Consider the following 15,391-nt stretch of genomic DNA (forward strand, 5'->3'; position numbering starts at 1 on the left):
GGCATAAGCCCTTCTTCAGGAATGAGGAAGGTGTCCTCCAACCACAAGGGATGAATGCAGATTTCTCCAGCTTCCTCATTTCCCCTCCCCCCACCTTATCTCAGTCCCAACCCTCGGACTCAGCACCACCTTTTTGACCTGCAATCTTCTTCCCGACCTCTCCGCCCCCACCCCCTCTCTGGCCTATCACCCTCACCTTAACCTCCTTCCACCTATCGCATTACCAACACCCCTCTCCCAAGTCCTTCCTTCCTTCCTTTTATGTTAGCCTGCTTGGCACACCTTCCTCATTCCTGAAGAAGGGCTTATGCCCAAAACGTCGATTCTCCTGCTCCTTGGATGCTGCCTGATCTGCTGCGCTTTTCCAGCAACACATTTTTCAGCTCTGATCTCCAGCATCTGCAGTCCTCACTTTCTCCTTTTTCATATTTGAATTGCCAACATTGATGTATTCTTTGTTGAATAGCTAAGGATGTTACGACAAAAACTTGTTTGCTAGTACAGAATTTGAGTACTGTTGGAGATTAAAAGAAACACACTCTTGAAGCTTTCCCTCTTGCACTTACCAGGACAAAATTGCAAGAGTAGCAAATCTCAAAAGAAGCGATAGTTAAACTGCACGAGAAAAGGGTGCAGATTCATTAGCAAATGGACCAGGGAATAACTATGCCTTAAGCTTTTGTTTAGATGAAAAAGGGACATTGCACAAACAGGGTCTTTTACTTTGCAATGAACAGGGTCCTGCGTATATATATTGTTAAATTCTCTGAGCATATTGTGAACCCACCTGATAATCTTAATACAGACCTTAGTATAATCAGGATTGTTTAGTAAGTTGTGTCCAATAACAGAATCACATCTAATGACCACTATGTTCTGAGATTTGCAGACATGGGGTGATTGAGTGTGGTCAGCACTCTGCCTGTTTTGAATAGCCAAAATTGTTGGGATATAGACCTTATGTGCCTAGTATCACACCAGCACTGAAAATCATGTACCATAGTATTTGTTTGTGTGATAGATGGATGTGACAACAGGCACTGGTGCTTATCTCAGCTGACATCCTCACAAGGACACTTTCAGAATGTTTACCAGATGGTAAAGCATTTATAAAGAGTCCTGATTTCTGTTGCAGCCTTTGGAATATTGTACAATTGTCAAACCTATTGCTTTCCTTAGAGCGGGGATTAAATGAGACATTGAGCTAATGTCACCTCTTTTCAGTGAGCTTTTGCTGGTTGACTGCAAAACAATTTGGCTTACAAGAAGACCTCTACTCCATTGAAGTCCCTCTTTTAATAAGTGGGCATATCTACATCACATGACTCCAGCAGTTCAAGAGATTCATTACCACCTATTAAGCAAGAGTTAGGTTTCGGTAATAAATGCTGATCTTGAAAGTGATACCCCTATCCCAAGAGTTAATGTAAAACAAACATTTGTCCTCTCTATAAGGTTAGACAGAACATAAATATAGACAAAACATCATCGAAATAGCAAAAACAGAAATTGCTGAAAAAGCTCAGCAGGTCTGGCAGCATCTGTGAAGAGAAGTCAGAGTTAACATTTTGGGTCCAGTGCCTCTTTTCAGAATTAAGGAAGGGTCACCATACCCAAAATGTTAACTCTGATTTCTCTTCACAGATGCTGCCAGACCTGCTGAGCTTTTCCAACAATTTCTGTTTTTTTGTTCCTAATTTACAGCATCGTCAGTTATTTTGGTTTTTGTCATTTAAAATGCATTGTGTCAAATAGATTAGTCTGTAGTGTGTTGTTTTTTGAAGCCGTTGAGACTAAATACATTCATTCTCCAATTCTGCTTTCCCAGTTGGAATTTGGAATTTGCTGCTCATTCTTAATATGCCAGTCAAAAAAAAACAAAATATTGTGGGTGTTGGAAGTCAGAAACAAAAGCAGAAATTGCTAGAAAAGCTCAGCAGATGAGGCAGCATCTATGGAGAGAAAGCAAAGTCAGCATTTCTGAAGAACTGTTACTGGACCGAAAACATTAACCCTGCTTTCTCTCCACAGATGTAGTCTGACCTGTTGTGTTTTTCCAGCAGTTTCTTAATATGCCAAAGTTCAGGAATTATCATTATTTAAATATTTCAAACTACAATAGTTATTAGTTCTGATCATGAATGAAATGAATTATAGCCTCTGAGATTTGTGATTTTCTGTTGTTGTTGGACTAAAGCCCAGGTCAGCTCCTTTAATCATTTCCTCCTTCAACTCTATTGAGATGTTGCACTGAATGCAACAATATAAGTGTTTTAATGTGTTTTGTGTTGAAGAAAAAGTAATGTGGACTTTTTGAAGACACAAGGTAAGATCTCTCACCAATAAAATTGTGTGACTTTTCAACATTAGCTGGCTTGTAATGCATTGATCACATTCTCCTTTGGTCACTTCGAAATGAACAGAATGTCAGATACGGTTGCATTCATTCAGTTGGCTTTATTGTGAGCTGACTCTGGAAGGCAGGGCAGACTGTACACTGAACTGATGCAACACATTAATCTGCAGCACAGCAATGGAACAGATCCTCACACTGGCTTTCTATTTTTCCTGTGTGCAGAGTGCCCTGATGGAAGTTACGGTTTAGGATGTAAGTTCAGATGTCAATGTGAAAATGGGGCAGCTTGTGACCACGTCAGTGGCGCATGCACCTGTGCAGCAGGATGGACTGGAACTTTCTGTGAAAGACGTAAGCCTTTCATTTTCCATTCTCAAGCATCTCTGTTGTCAATCGCTTGCAAATTAAAAGAGAATGGTAAAATAACTGTTTTGAAATCAAGGATTCTGGGTGGCTTTGACAGGGTGGATGCTGAGACGGTGCCTCTCTTTGTGGGGGAATCTCAAACTAGCAGGCACAGGTTCAAAATGAGGAGTCTTCCATTTAAGGCAGGGATGAAGAGGAATTTCTTCCCTCAGAGGATCATTAGTATTTGGAATTCTGTCCCCCAGAAGCTACAGAGGCTGGGTCATTGAATATATTCAAGACTGAATTTGCCTTTTGATTGACAAGGGTTTTGGAGGCACATACAGGAAAGTGGAACTAAGGCAGCAATCAGATTACCATGATCTGATTGAATGGTGAATGAGGGACTAAATAGTTTTACTGCTTCACCTATTTGTTATATTCATCAGTAACCAAGGTGACATGTGGAAAAGCTTTGGGCAGCGGGATGTAGGATCTGGAACACATTGCCTGAGATTGTGGTGAAGTGGACAGGCAGGAGGCTGGAAGAACACAGCAAGCCAAGCAGCATCAGGAGGTGGAGAATTTGACTTTTCGGTGTAACCTTTCTTCAGGACTGGGGGTGGGTGTAGGGGGAGCTGCAGATAAAGGGGACGGTGGGGCAGGGTGGTGAGGTGGGGATAGGTGATGACAGGTAGAGAGTACAACCTGATTGGTCAATGGGAGGAATGAATCCAGTTGGTGGCCGGGAGGAGTAGAAGGGAGGGGGAGGGGTTAGGAAGGGAGTTGGGGATGGGAGGGGAGATTATTTGAAATTGGAGAACTCAGTGTTGAGTCCTCCAGGCTGTAGGCTGCCCAGGCAGAAGATGAGGTGTTGTTCCTCCAATTTGTGGTGTGGTTCGTTATGGCAATGCAGGACGCCAAGGATGGTCATGTTGGAAAGGGAGTGGGAAGGGGAATTAAAATGGGCGGTGACTGGGAGGTCTGGTCAGCCCCTGTAGGCCTGGCTGCGATGCTCAGCGAACTGTTCCCTAAGTTTATGTTCGGTTTCCCCGATGTTGAGAAGTACCAGGAGCACCTGATGCAGTAAACTAGGTTGGAAGAGAGGTGAGTGAACCTCTGCCTCACCTGGAAGGACTTTTTGGGGCCCTGAATGGAGGTGAGGGGCCTGGTGTACAGGCAAATTTTGCATCTTTTCTAGTTGCAGGGCAAGGTACTTGGGAGTTCGGAGGGTTTGGTGGGGAGAGTGATGCAAACCAAGAATTGTTGAAGGGAACGGTTTTTGCAGAAGGGGTAGGAAAGGGAAGATGTTATTGGTGATGTGGTCCAGTTGGAGTTGGCAGAAGTGTTTAAAGATGATGCTTTGGATGCAGAGACTGGTGGGAAGGTAGGTGAGGACAAGGGGAACTCTATCTTTATTGCATGGGGGGAATGGTTTAGAGCAGTGGAACGGGGAATGGAGGTGGTGTGATGGAGGGCTGTCCGGATGACAGAGGGAGGAAAAGCACGTTGTTCAAAATAGGTGGACATCTGGGATGTTCGCAAGTGGAATGCCTCCTCGTCCGAGCAGATCTGGAGGAATTGGGAGAATGGGATGCAGTTCTTGCAGGATATGATTTAGCTGTTTCATTCACTCTATTAGTAAGATGTAAAGTGATTCATCTCTATTCAGCCCCGTCGGGGACACAGCTAGCTCCTTCACAGTCACCAGTGCCATCACCAGCAAAACACACAGCCCTTTAAACTTAGATTCTTTCCTGAAGTACTTCACATTAGCTCACTTTGACAAAAATGTACAACATACCAATGAAAAGGATATTTTTAGGAGAAATAGTCAAAACCTTGGTAAAATGGTGGGTTGAAAGAGGAAGTCCAGATGAAGGGTTTATGGAAAGAATTCCAATGGATTTTGTCTTGCTTTCAGAAGGGTTAACCTCTAATATTGGAATATAAAAAGGGGTTGCACAAGCATCCAAAGTGAAAGAATTGTAAGTGTGGGGAACAAGGTCTAAGATGGGTTTTCAGAACTAGAGGTGGTTGTAGAGACAATGAGGGAGTGTCTGGAGACTAGCAGGGACATTAAAAAGGTATGAAAGAATGTTGAAGAGGCAACAGGGATGTTCCATTATAAATGCAAGGAGTGATGTCAAGGCAATGTCGGTAATTTAAAAAGCATATGATTTTAAATAAAAAATTATAGCTTAGCCATTTATAACCATAATTGGCTGAACTGCATCCACCTCACTTTTTTTTTCCAAGAGCATCTCTCCACTGTTTCAAAACCTCCTCTATGTTCTTTCTCACAACACATCCAAACCTTATTTCGGAATTGTGAGCATTTTCTTCAGTTAACCAGTAAGAAAGGTGAAACCATCTCTTCCACTCCTACCACATTCTCCATGTGGTCACGGCAGGTTCCCAGCCTCTTCCAGTTTGAATTGACTTTAACCTTGACATCCTGTTGATTCTTGGGCCTTGCCTCGGACCTAATATTAACCAATCTTCCACATTTCTCAACCCTTAGAACATAGAACATTACAGCGCAGTACAGGCGCTTCGGCCCTCGATGTTGCGCCGACCTGTCATAACAACCTGAAGCCCATCTAACCTACACTATTCCATGTACATCCATATGCTTGTCCAATGACGACTTAAATGTACTTAAAGTTGGCGAATCTACTACCGTTGCAGGCAAAGCATTCCATACCCTTACTACTCTGAATAAAGAAACTACCTCTGACATCTGTCCTATATCTATCACCCCTCAATTTAAAGCTATGCCCCCCTTCTACTGCTTTTGCATTTATTGACTGCTTGCCCAATGTCCAGTCTTGGATGTGCCCGAATTTCCTTTGTTTAAACATTGAGAAAACCAGAGTCGTTTGGCTCTTCTCACAAATGCTATCATCTTGTCACAGGACAACACATGTTTAGATGTTACGACTTCAAACACAATACAAGTGTTAGTCTGACAACAACATAGCTCCATTCTAATCTGTAAATCTGCACATAATGGTCAAATTTCTCCATCTATACAAGTACTTTACCCTGTTGGTCTAATAACACCCAATTTACCATGAAAGTATGGAAAATAGTTTATTTTCTTTACATAAATATAGAGGTCTGAAATGAAAATGGAAATACCTGACAGATTTGGCAGCATCTGTGGAAAGAGAAACCAAAAATTAACATTTTGGGTCAATGATCTTTCACCAGAACTGGGTGATATAGCAATTCTAAGCAGGTTTTAAATAAGTACAGACACAGGGAAAGATGGCAAAAGAGAAGGAAAAACAAAAGGGAATGTCTGTGACATACTTACTACTGTATGTGACTGTTGAAAGGGATATGGTGAAACAGGATAGTAAAGTGAAGAGGGTGGATGGCTGATTGATTTCGTTAGCAATAATGGGATGTTGGACTAGACAGCCAATCTTGGTACCATAGTTTCTCTTCGGTTCAATGTAATTACTCCCTGGGTGAAAAATAGATTGTTAATTTAATATGAGAAACTAACTTATGAACAGCCAGGAAGTAATCTGAAACTGGATAAAATGTTGCAGGTAAAAATGTTCCTGACATCTGGTTCCATTCTCCTAAATCTTTTCTGCATCTTCTGTAAAGCTTTCATGTTCTTTCTGAAGTGCAATGCCCAGAATTGGATACAATACTGCAGTTGAGGCTGAGGTATTATTTTACAAAGCTTCTTTATTTGGGTTCTTTGTTTTTGTACTCTGTGCACCTCAGAAGTTAGATGGACATGTGATAATATATGGAGAACAACATAGCTACTAATTTATTCAGTTGACAGAAGTAAATATAATAACTTTGGGTGGCAAATGGCACAGCAGTTTCCATTTCTGCTGTGAATATGTTGCTTTTTTGTAAGTGAGTATCACCCAAGGATTACTTTTGTAAGAGAAGTGGTAGACAGCAGCCTCTGGTGGACACTGAGAATGATGAGTTCATGGTTTATAAATAACAGCAATTCAGTTCTTCTGAACAGCCAGGCACATGAAAATGGCAGGATCAGTTTGGATGCTATAATCTGCTACTCAATGGCTATGTGGATTTCATCCTTCTAGTGCAGTCACATGATGAACTGTCTTGTTACATCTCACACCCACTCAACCCAGCCTTAATAACTAATATAATCTGGTTGTCCATGGGAGGGATTTGTGAAGAAAACCTGACAGAATAGCACATGCTGTAATTGAATAAAAGTGTCTTTTTGTTTAATGTCTCATCATTTCTGATTGATTTCCTTGTTGCTGGGATTTGCAGATATTATTCTAATTGTCTTTTACTTTGCCTGACCAAGCTGTTAAACCATGACTATTATCTCACTCCCAGTATGTCCTGATGGATTTTATGGTTTTGACTGTCAGCTGATGTGCAACTGCAGAAATGGTGCCAGGTGTGACCATGTGACTGGAGCTTGCCACTGTCCTCCAGGCTGGCTGGGACCACAGTGCAACCAGCGTAAGTTTACTCTGAAGGGAAGAGGGTGCTGATTTGGTTTTGAATTTGTAAAGAGATTTGGAGCTGAGGTTACGGCTATCAACTTTAGGAGCCACTTTAATTTCTGAAACTTTGTAGCAAGGATTTGTTTGCTTTTGGTCATTGCTGTAACTACATTGGAGATTTTTGACATTATGTGTTTGAACGTATGTGTCTGTGGCACGTATACCTGCAGATGAAACATTGTTCCCCATAAGCGGAACATTATCATCGTTAGCACTGCATATCACCCTTTCGTTGGGGAGAATATTGTTGATCCTTAGGAAATTTCACTACTGGGGCACAGACTTCACATATGAGAGTAACATCATACTTACTGGTAAGAAAGGGCACTGATCTGTTTTATTTACCAGATTGTTGTAATGTGGTTCTTACAAGGGACTCCAATAACCAGCAAGCTTCTGTCTGATGTATGAAAGGGCGAATCACCGTCGTCCTACCAGACCAGAAGCTGCTCTCACATTAAAGAGAGATGACTGGAGATGGTTTAACCTGAGGATGACCAGACCTTGGGTGAAGGGAAAGGTTAATCTCAGCTGGTAAAATAATTGAATTCATGCTGTAGGTATCACTCTGCATTGCAAATTGACCACCAAACAAAAAAACAACACAATCTGTAAGCAGTCAGTTCATGTGACATTTATAAATTCCTACTTTAGAAATAAAACCAGTCTGACTCAAGGTTGGAATGCATACAGACTCTAACCTCACATCTTTAATGTATTGTCTGAGGTGAGATATCACTTTTTTAAAAAAACTTATCTCAGGAATGTGACTTGAAAGAAGTTCTAGAATTTACATATTAATAAATCAAAACCTGCAATACATTCAAAGTGATTAAAGACTTAACAGCAATCAAGGTTTGTTCAATACATCTCATTAGTTATATGACACTTTGATATTTTACTATAAAATCCGTGTCCTATGATACTGCCCCACTCCCTACCTGACAAAGGAGCAGTGCTCGAAAAGCTTGTAAATTCAAATAAACCTGTTGGCATATAACCTGGTGGTGTGTGTGTTTTTACCTTTGTCCACCCCAGTCCAACACCAGCACCTCCACATGATAACCAACCAACTAGGCTAACTGAGCCCTGATCTAATCTATAAGAATTAAGGAATTGGACAAGCCCATGTTCAAGCAAAAGTAACTGTGTCTGTGCTGCTAGTGTAAATTTGATACTATACATTGACAAAATGACAAGCTAAAATTAGAAATTCTGTGAGAAAATTGCTTACATCACAACACATTTCTGTGCAGTTTACTTGTTGTTTAGTGTGGACTGAATGCCGTATTCCACCTTTGTTTTCTATATCTCCAGCATGTCAAGGACAGAGCTATGGTAAGGGCTGCAGCCAGCTCTGTAACTGTTCCAATAATGCAACATGTGATCATGTGACTGGCCAGTGCCTGTGCACTCCTGGATGGACTGGAACTGCATGTCAACAAAGTAAGTAGCTATTAACAGGATTGAGAGGGTGGGACTTTACAATGGTATCTCAACATTCACCTCAATGCAGCTATTCAGGGAATGCTGTGGCTCTGTAGCTCTGTCTGGTTTTCAATTCCATTGCATTAACATTTCTCCAGTATATTACTTTCTACATTGTTGCTCCCTGCCACCTCTCCTCCCACTCTCATTTGAAACTAATATAAAATTAATGGTTAATGACAGATTGATATCAAACTGATGTAAAGGAGGGAAGAGAGAATGTGGGAAATTTTTAATTTATGATTCAAAGGATTACAAATAATTATTTGACAAAAGCCCAATAAGTCCCCTAAGTCCTGGCAAACACAAATTTGAAAAGTCTTAAGATTAAGGTTGTTTGTTAACCATGAAGGAGGTATTTCTTGACTGCAACAATGTGGGATTATCCTTCTCCACGTCACTGACTGTTGTGGACTTTCAATAAAACTATCAAATCAATGGCAATTCATGGTGAATAATTTACAGTTTTAATGTTCAAATTTGTGTCCATGAGAAAGAAGATTGAGATTGCCTCAGACTCAATTGGATTCATAAAAACAAGTTTATCAAAGGATTTTTTTTCTTTCTACAGTGATAGAGTCATGCTGTCATTCATACTATCTGTAAGTTGCATAATTTTTGTTATTTGTTCAGGGGTTGTGGGCACAATGAGCTAGGCTAGTATTTATAGCTCATCCCTAAATATCCAGAGGATATTTAATAGTCAACTACATTGCTATGGATCTAGAGTCACATAAAGGCCAGACCAGGTAAGCATGACAGCTTTCCTTTCCAAAAGGGAATTTGTGAACCAGAGGGATTTTTACAACAATCAACATTGGGCCCAGCTTTTAATTCTAGTTATTTTATATTGAATTCAAATTTCATCATCTCTTCATTTTTTATTTTGCCACTTTTTTTTATCCTATATTTTTTTTCCCACAGGATGCCCCACCGGCTCCTATGGATTGAACTGCTTACAGCTCTGCATCTGCAGAAACACAGCCCAGTGTGACCACGTGAGTGGGTTATGCATTTGCCCCAAAGGGTGGACTGGTATCGCTTGTGAACTTGGTAAGCTCAGAATTCAATTTAAAGATCAGCAGTTAGTTTAAGAAGGAAAACAATGCAAAATTATTGTTTACTGTGAGGATGTGTGCACTTCTTTTTTAGAGTGTGAAGATGGATGGTATGGGGAAGGATGTCAGCAATACTGCAGCTGCAGTAATGGTGGAACTTGCGAGCGACACACTGGAGAGTGCATTTGTGGATCTGGCTGGATTGGAGCAAAGTGTGAGACTCGTAAGTAATTTTCAGTCTTATAAGTATAAGGGTTACGTTTCAGATTAAAACAAAAGATCTCTGAGTTGTAGCTATGTGCAGTAGATCCCTGTCAAACCTAGTTCATAAGTAATCTATTTACAAATTCAACTTGAAGTTACCCTTAGCTGGGCATCCTTTGGTTTCCTGTCTGTTTAGAATACTGATAGGACTACTGATGTGCCATCTGTGGAATGTAACTAGACAACTTACAATATTACAATTGTACTTCTGAATACATATCAAAGAGTTTGACATAGTTTTGTTTTCAGAATTGAGAAGAAATCTGTAGGTTTTCTTATTGCCTCAAGTTGTGCTGTCTATACCTATACATTCAATTGTTGATAATTTAATTTATCTGATCTTTTTCCCAGCTTTTGAATGAGTTAAAAAAAAATATTCATAGGATCTGGACATTGCTAGCTGGACGACATTTTTGGCTTCCACCATTACCCTGGGAAAGATGGTGGTGAGTTCCTTAAACCACTCCAGTCTGTGAGTTGGAGGGATACCCACAGCATAGTTAGGAAGGGCGTTCCAGGTTTTATCTGGTCAGGAAGATATTCAAAATGTTTAAGAGGGCTGAGAACAACATTAATCATTCAATCACTACCACCAGAAAGTAAACTAATCTTTTTTATTTCTTCCATAAGACTCTTCTGCAACTTCCCCAAAGCCCAAAGCAATTTCCTCAAAAGAATCACCTCCTTAACACAGAATAGAATAGAATCCCTTCTTCCTCCTGTCTAACCTTCGTATCAAGCAATTATTACTTCTTACTGATTTTAAACTTACCCACAATACATCCTTTCTCATTTCTGTCAATTTTCATCACTGTCCACTCACTCCTTTAAACTAGAACAACCTTTATCTTCAAGTGCTCATGGGGTTCATCATAGATAAGTCTCTGACTATCTCTGTGCTTTCTAACAAATCCCTCTGCCCAATACAAAATTCTGTCCTTACTCTCACATTTTGATCTGCCATTTCTTACTGATGCCTGAGGCAACCTTTTTCCACAATGATTCTACCTTCAATGGTCACATCCTTTGTAAAATTCTTTCATGGGGTATGGGCACCACTGGCTGTGGCAGCATTTAGTGCCCATCCCCAGTAGCTATTCAGAAGGTGGTGTCAACTTTTGTTCTTTAACTGCTGCTTTCTATTTGCTGTAGGTAGACCCACAATGCCATTGTGAAGGGAGTTCCAGGATTTTGATCCAGGGACACTGAAGGAAGGGCAATATATTTCTAAGTCGGAGTACTGGATGGCTTGGAGGAGCATGTCCAAGTGATGATGTTCCCATGTAACTGCTGCTCTGGTCCTTCTTGATAGTAATGGTCAGAGAAACCGCTGTCAAATGAGCCTTATAGATTTTGCATAATGCTGCTGTTGAGGATTCGCTGTGGAGGGATTAAACGTTTATGGATATGATGCTAATTAAGCAGGCTGTTTGATCTGGATGGTGTCAAGCTTCCTGAGTGTTGTTGGATTTGAGGTCCTCCAGGTAAGGGGGAGTGGTCTATCACACTCTTGACTTCTGCCTTTCAGATAATGGAAAGGCTTCGAGGAGTCAGCAGATTCCTAGCATCTGACCTGCTCTTGTTGCCACAGTACTTGTATGACTTCCGATCAATGGTAACCCCCAGCATGTTGATAGTTGAGGATTCAGTGATGGTGATGCTATTGAATGTCAAGGGCGATGATTTGATTCTCGCTTGTTGGAGATGATCACTGCCTGGCATTGTGTAATGCAAATATTACTTGCCATTGATTAGCGCAAGGTGTGATGTCATCCAGGTTTTGCTGCATTTGGGCATCCTTCTCAGATTCTCAATAGCTTTCTGACTCTATACAGTTGGGACACGACACACCCAGGGATAACAGGCTGACTCTGGGATATTGTCAGCAAAGTTTGGTTCCTTGAGTGTGTCAGGTTCTTGCTTTAGTAGTCTGCAGTTTTGGCATAGGTTCCCAGATACTCATGTGCAGAACAGCAGGGCTGACCGAGCTGTGATTGTTGATGCTGAGTGGTCTGTCTAGTTTTCTTTTTTTTGCTGAGGCTTTATAGTGATTTGATGCAACCGCTCCTTGGATGCTGCCTGAACTGCTGTGCTCTTCCAGCACCACTAATCCAGCAACCAAGGGTTTGCTCGACCATTTCAGAAGGCAGTTAAGATCATATTATGCGTTTGAAATCTCACATGGGCGAGACCAGGTAAAGATGGTAGATTTCCTTTCCTTGACATTGTTACATAGTTTTTAAGCCCATATTTTATTGAATTAAAATTTTATCATTTTCAATAGGTGAAATTAGACTCAGAAATAGTTGGATTCTTGGACAGGAAAATGGCAAGTGTAAGATCTTTATTCAAGAGAAAAATGGAGGAGGGAGGCAGAAAACAATGACCTTAAACAAATATCACAGGGAAGGTTCAAGAATCCATTATTAAGGAACATTTAGAGAATCACAATGTGATCAGGTTGAGCTAATATGTGAAAGGGAAATCATGCTGAATTAATCTATTCAAGAATTTTGGAGAATTAACATTCATGGTGGTTACAGGGGAACTGGTACATGTGGTATATTTTGATTTTCATGTAGCATTTAATAAGGTGCCTCCTGAAAGGTTAACAAACAAGATGAAAGCACATGATGTAGAAGGTAATATATTAGATCAACTAACAGAGAGCAGAGGGTAGAGACCAATTATTGTTCATGTTGGCGAGCTGTACCTAGTGAAATGTTACAGGTAATTGTTGGATCCTTCAGTATTTGTAATTTATATGAATGACTTGAGTAAGGGGCCAAATGATAATAGCTAAACTTGCTGATGACACCAAGATGTGTAGGAAAGTAAGGTCTCAAGGGGGTGTAAAAAATCTTCAAAGGGATATAGTCAGGTTAAGTTGAGTGATCAGGAATTTGACAGTTTGAGTTGTCAGTATATGTAAACTTTTCCACTTTGGAAAGAAGAATAGAAAAGCAGTGTGCTATTTAAGTGGAGAAAGGTCACTAAACTTGGTGGTACAGAGGGATCTAGGTGCCCTTGCATATGAATCAGATTGAGTTATAATGGAGGAACAGCAAGGCATTCGCACAGAAAATATAATGTCATTTATTGCAAGTGGGAAAGTTGTACTGCACTGTACAGGGTGTTTGTGGTCAATATGTGGTCATATTGTGTACAGCTTTTGTTTCCTCTTCTGATGAAAGATATAATTTCTTTAGAAGCAATTCACTTTACTCATTCCTGAGATGAAAGGTGTATCTTATGAAGAAAAGCTGAACAGATTAATCCTGTATCTTTAAAGTTCAAAAGAATGAGAGGTGACCTAATTGAAATTTAGAAGAGTTTAAGGGGGCTTATTACAAGGGATACTGGGAGAATATTTCTTCTTGTGGGGGAGCTTGAATGGAGGGGATATGTTTTAATCAGATGTCTCCCTTTAAAGACAGCAATGTGGGGGATTCTTTTCCTCTGAGTTATTGCAGTGTAGGCTGGGTTTTTATGTTTATTCAAGTCTACGTTAGATACAAATTTTATAGGTAAGAGTCAATGGTTGTGGAATGCAGACAGGAAAGTGGAATTTAGATCGTAACCACATCAATCATGAAATTACTGAAGGGCCCAGATGGCTTAATCCTGCTCCTAATTCCTATATTCCTATGTAATATTTGCCTCAAACATTTGAGTGTTAGCAATAAAACTTCAGTGGTGGGAAGTTTCCAGAGACAATTATTTGGTAAGAATTAGATGTTGCAGAGAAAGAGATGGTTTGATTAGGAGGATTCAGCATGGATTCCTAAAAGAGAAATTGTGTTTGACTAACTTTCTGGAGTGTTTATAAGAGGTAACAAAGGCTCTAGAGAGAATGCTGTTGATGTAATATGCATAGATTTCCAGAAGGCATTTGATACAGTGCTGTATAAAAGACTTGTGTGGTACGTTACTAGTCATGGAATAAAAGGGTTAGTAACAGTGTGGATACAAAATTGGCTGAGTGAAAGAAACAGAGAATAATAGTGAATGGGTAGTTTTGGGATGGGTGAAAGGTTTGTAGTGGATTCAAGACTGGGACTCTTGCATTTCCTGATACATATTAATGATCTTGATTTTGGTGTGTAGGGGACAGTTTCAATGTTTGAAGATGACACAAAACTTGGAAGTGTTGTAAAAAGTTATTCAAGTTTTGACGTTTACAGTATCACAGAATGTTCAATAGCCAAGTTTGTGGATGACAAATGGATGTGGAAGGCAAATGGTGCGGATGATACAAAGACTCTGCAGATATAGACAAGTTAAGTGAGTTGTCAAAAACTTGGCAGATGGAACATAATGTGGGAAAATGTGAGGTTATACACTTATAGAGAATAGAGAAGCTGAATATTACTTAAATGAAGAATGCAAAAAGCTACAGCACAGAGGAATTTGGTAGTCCTCATGCATAAATCACAAAAACATAGCAGCCATGTTCAGTGGATAATAGTGAAGGCAAATAGAATGTTGCCCTTTATTTCAAAGGGAATAGAGCATAAAAATAGGAAGGTTTTGCCACAGCTAAACAGGGCACTGTCAGATTGTAGATGGAATTCTGTAAACAGTTTTGGGCCCTTTATCTAAGGAAAGATATATTGGCATTCATAGAAGGTTCACTACTCTCACACTGGATATGGTAGGACTGTCTTGTGTGAGGCGTTGAGTAGGATGGACCTATATTCGTTGGAATTTGAAGAACAAGAGATGACTTTATTGAATCATACAAGATTATTATTGGGCTTGGCAGAGCAGATGCAGAGAGGTTGTTTCCCCTTGAGGGGAAACCCGAGCCAGAGGGGATATCTCAGTATTGTGGGTCACCCATTTAAAACTAAGATTAGGATGAATTTCTTCTCTGAGATGAATTTGTGGGATTCTTTTTTTCAAGCGGCTTTTGAGGCTGGATCATGTAGGATATTCAAGGCTGAGAGAGTTTTTTCATCAGTATCAAGGTTTAAGGGGAAAAGGCAGGAAAGTGGAGTTAATGTTTATCAGATCAACCATGATCTCATTGAATAAGGGGGCAGACTCGATGGGCTGCATCACCTACTTCTGCTCATGTGAATTATGGTCTGAAGGTTCAGAGCAGATTTGATAGAGGTTTTCAAAATCTTGATTGGGCTGGATAGAGGAGATACGCAGAAACTGTTCCACTTGTAAGTGGAGCAAGAATGAGAGATTTAAAGTGATTTACAAAAAAGGCAAGGGTGATATGAGAAAACACTTGTCCACTCAGTAAGTTATTAGGGTATGGAATGCACTGCCTGGAAATGGGGTGGGGTTAGTTCAATTCAGACATTTGAGAGGGTAATGGATGATTACATGAATAAGAATAA

General features: G+C 40.3%; 1 protein-coding gene across 1 annotated transcript in view; it reads left to right on the plus strand.

The window, feature by feature from the left end:
• Positions 1-15,391, plus strand: part of LOC122556083 (multiple epidermal growth factor-like domains protein 6) — a 297,520-nt gene that overhangs the window by 260,437 nt on the left and 21,692 nt on the right. The window contains exons 23-27 of the mRNA XM_043702517.1: positions 2,579-2,707; positions 7,055-7,183; positions 8,545-8,673; positions 9,640-9,768; positions 9,868-9,996. Of these exons, the coding sequence (XP_043558452.1) occupies positions 2,579-2,707; positions 7,055-7,183; positions 8,545-8,673; positions 9,640-9,768; positions 9,868-9,996 (645 nt within the window). The remainder of the gene's footprint in view (positions 1-2,578; positions 2,708-7,054; positions 7,184-8,544; positions 8,674-9,639; positions 9,769-9,867; positions 9,997-15,391) is intronic.

The sequence above is a fragment of the Chiloscyllium plagiosum genome, chromosome 13, assembly GCF_004010195.1.
Source record: "Chiloscyllium plagiosum isolate BGI_BamShark_2017 chromosome 13, ASM401019v2, whole genome shotgun sequence".
NCBI classification, from domain to species: domain Eukaryota; kingdom Metazoa; phylum Chordata; class Chondrichthyes; order Orectolobiformes; family Hemiscylliidae; genus Chiloscyllium; species Chiloscyllium plagiosum.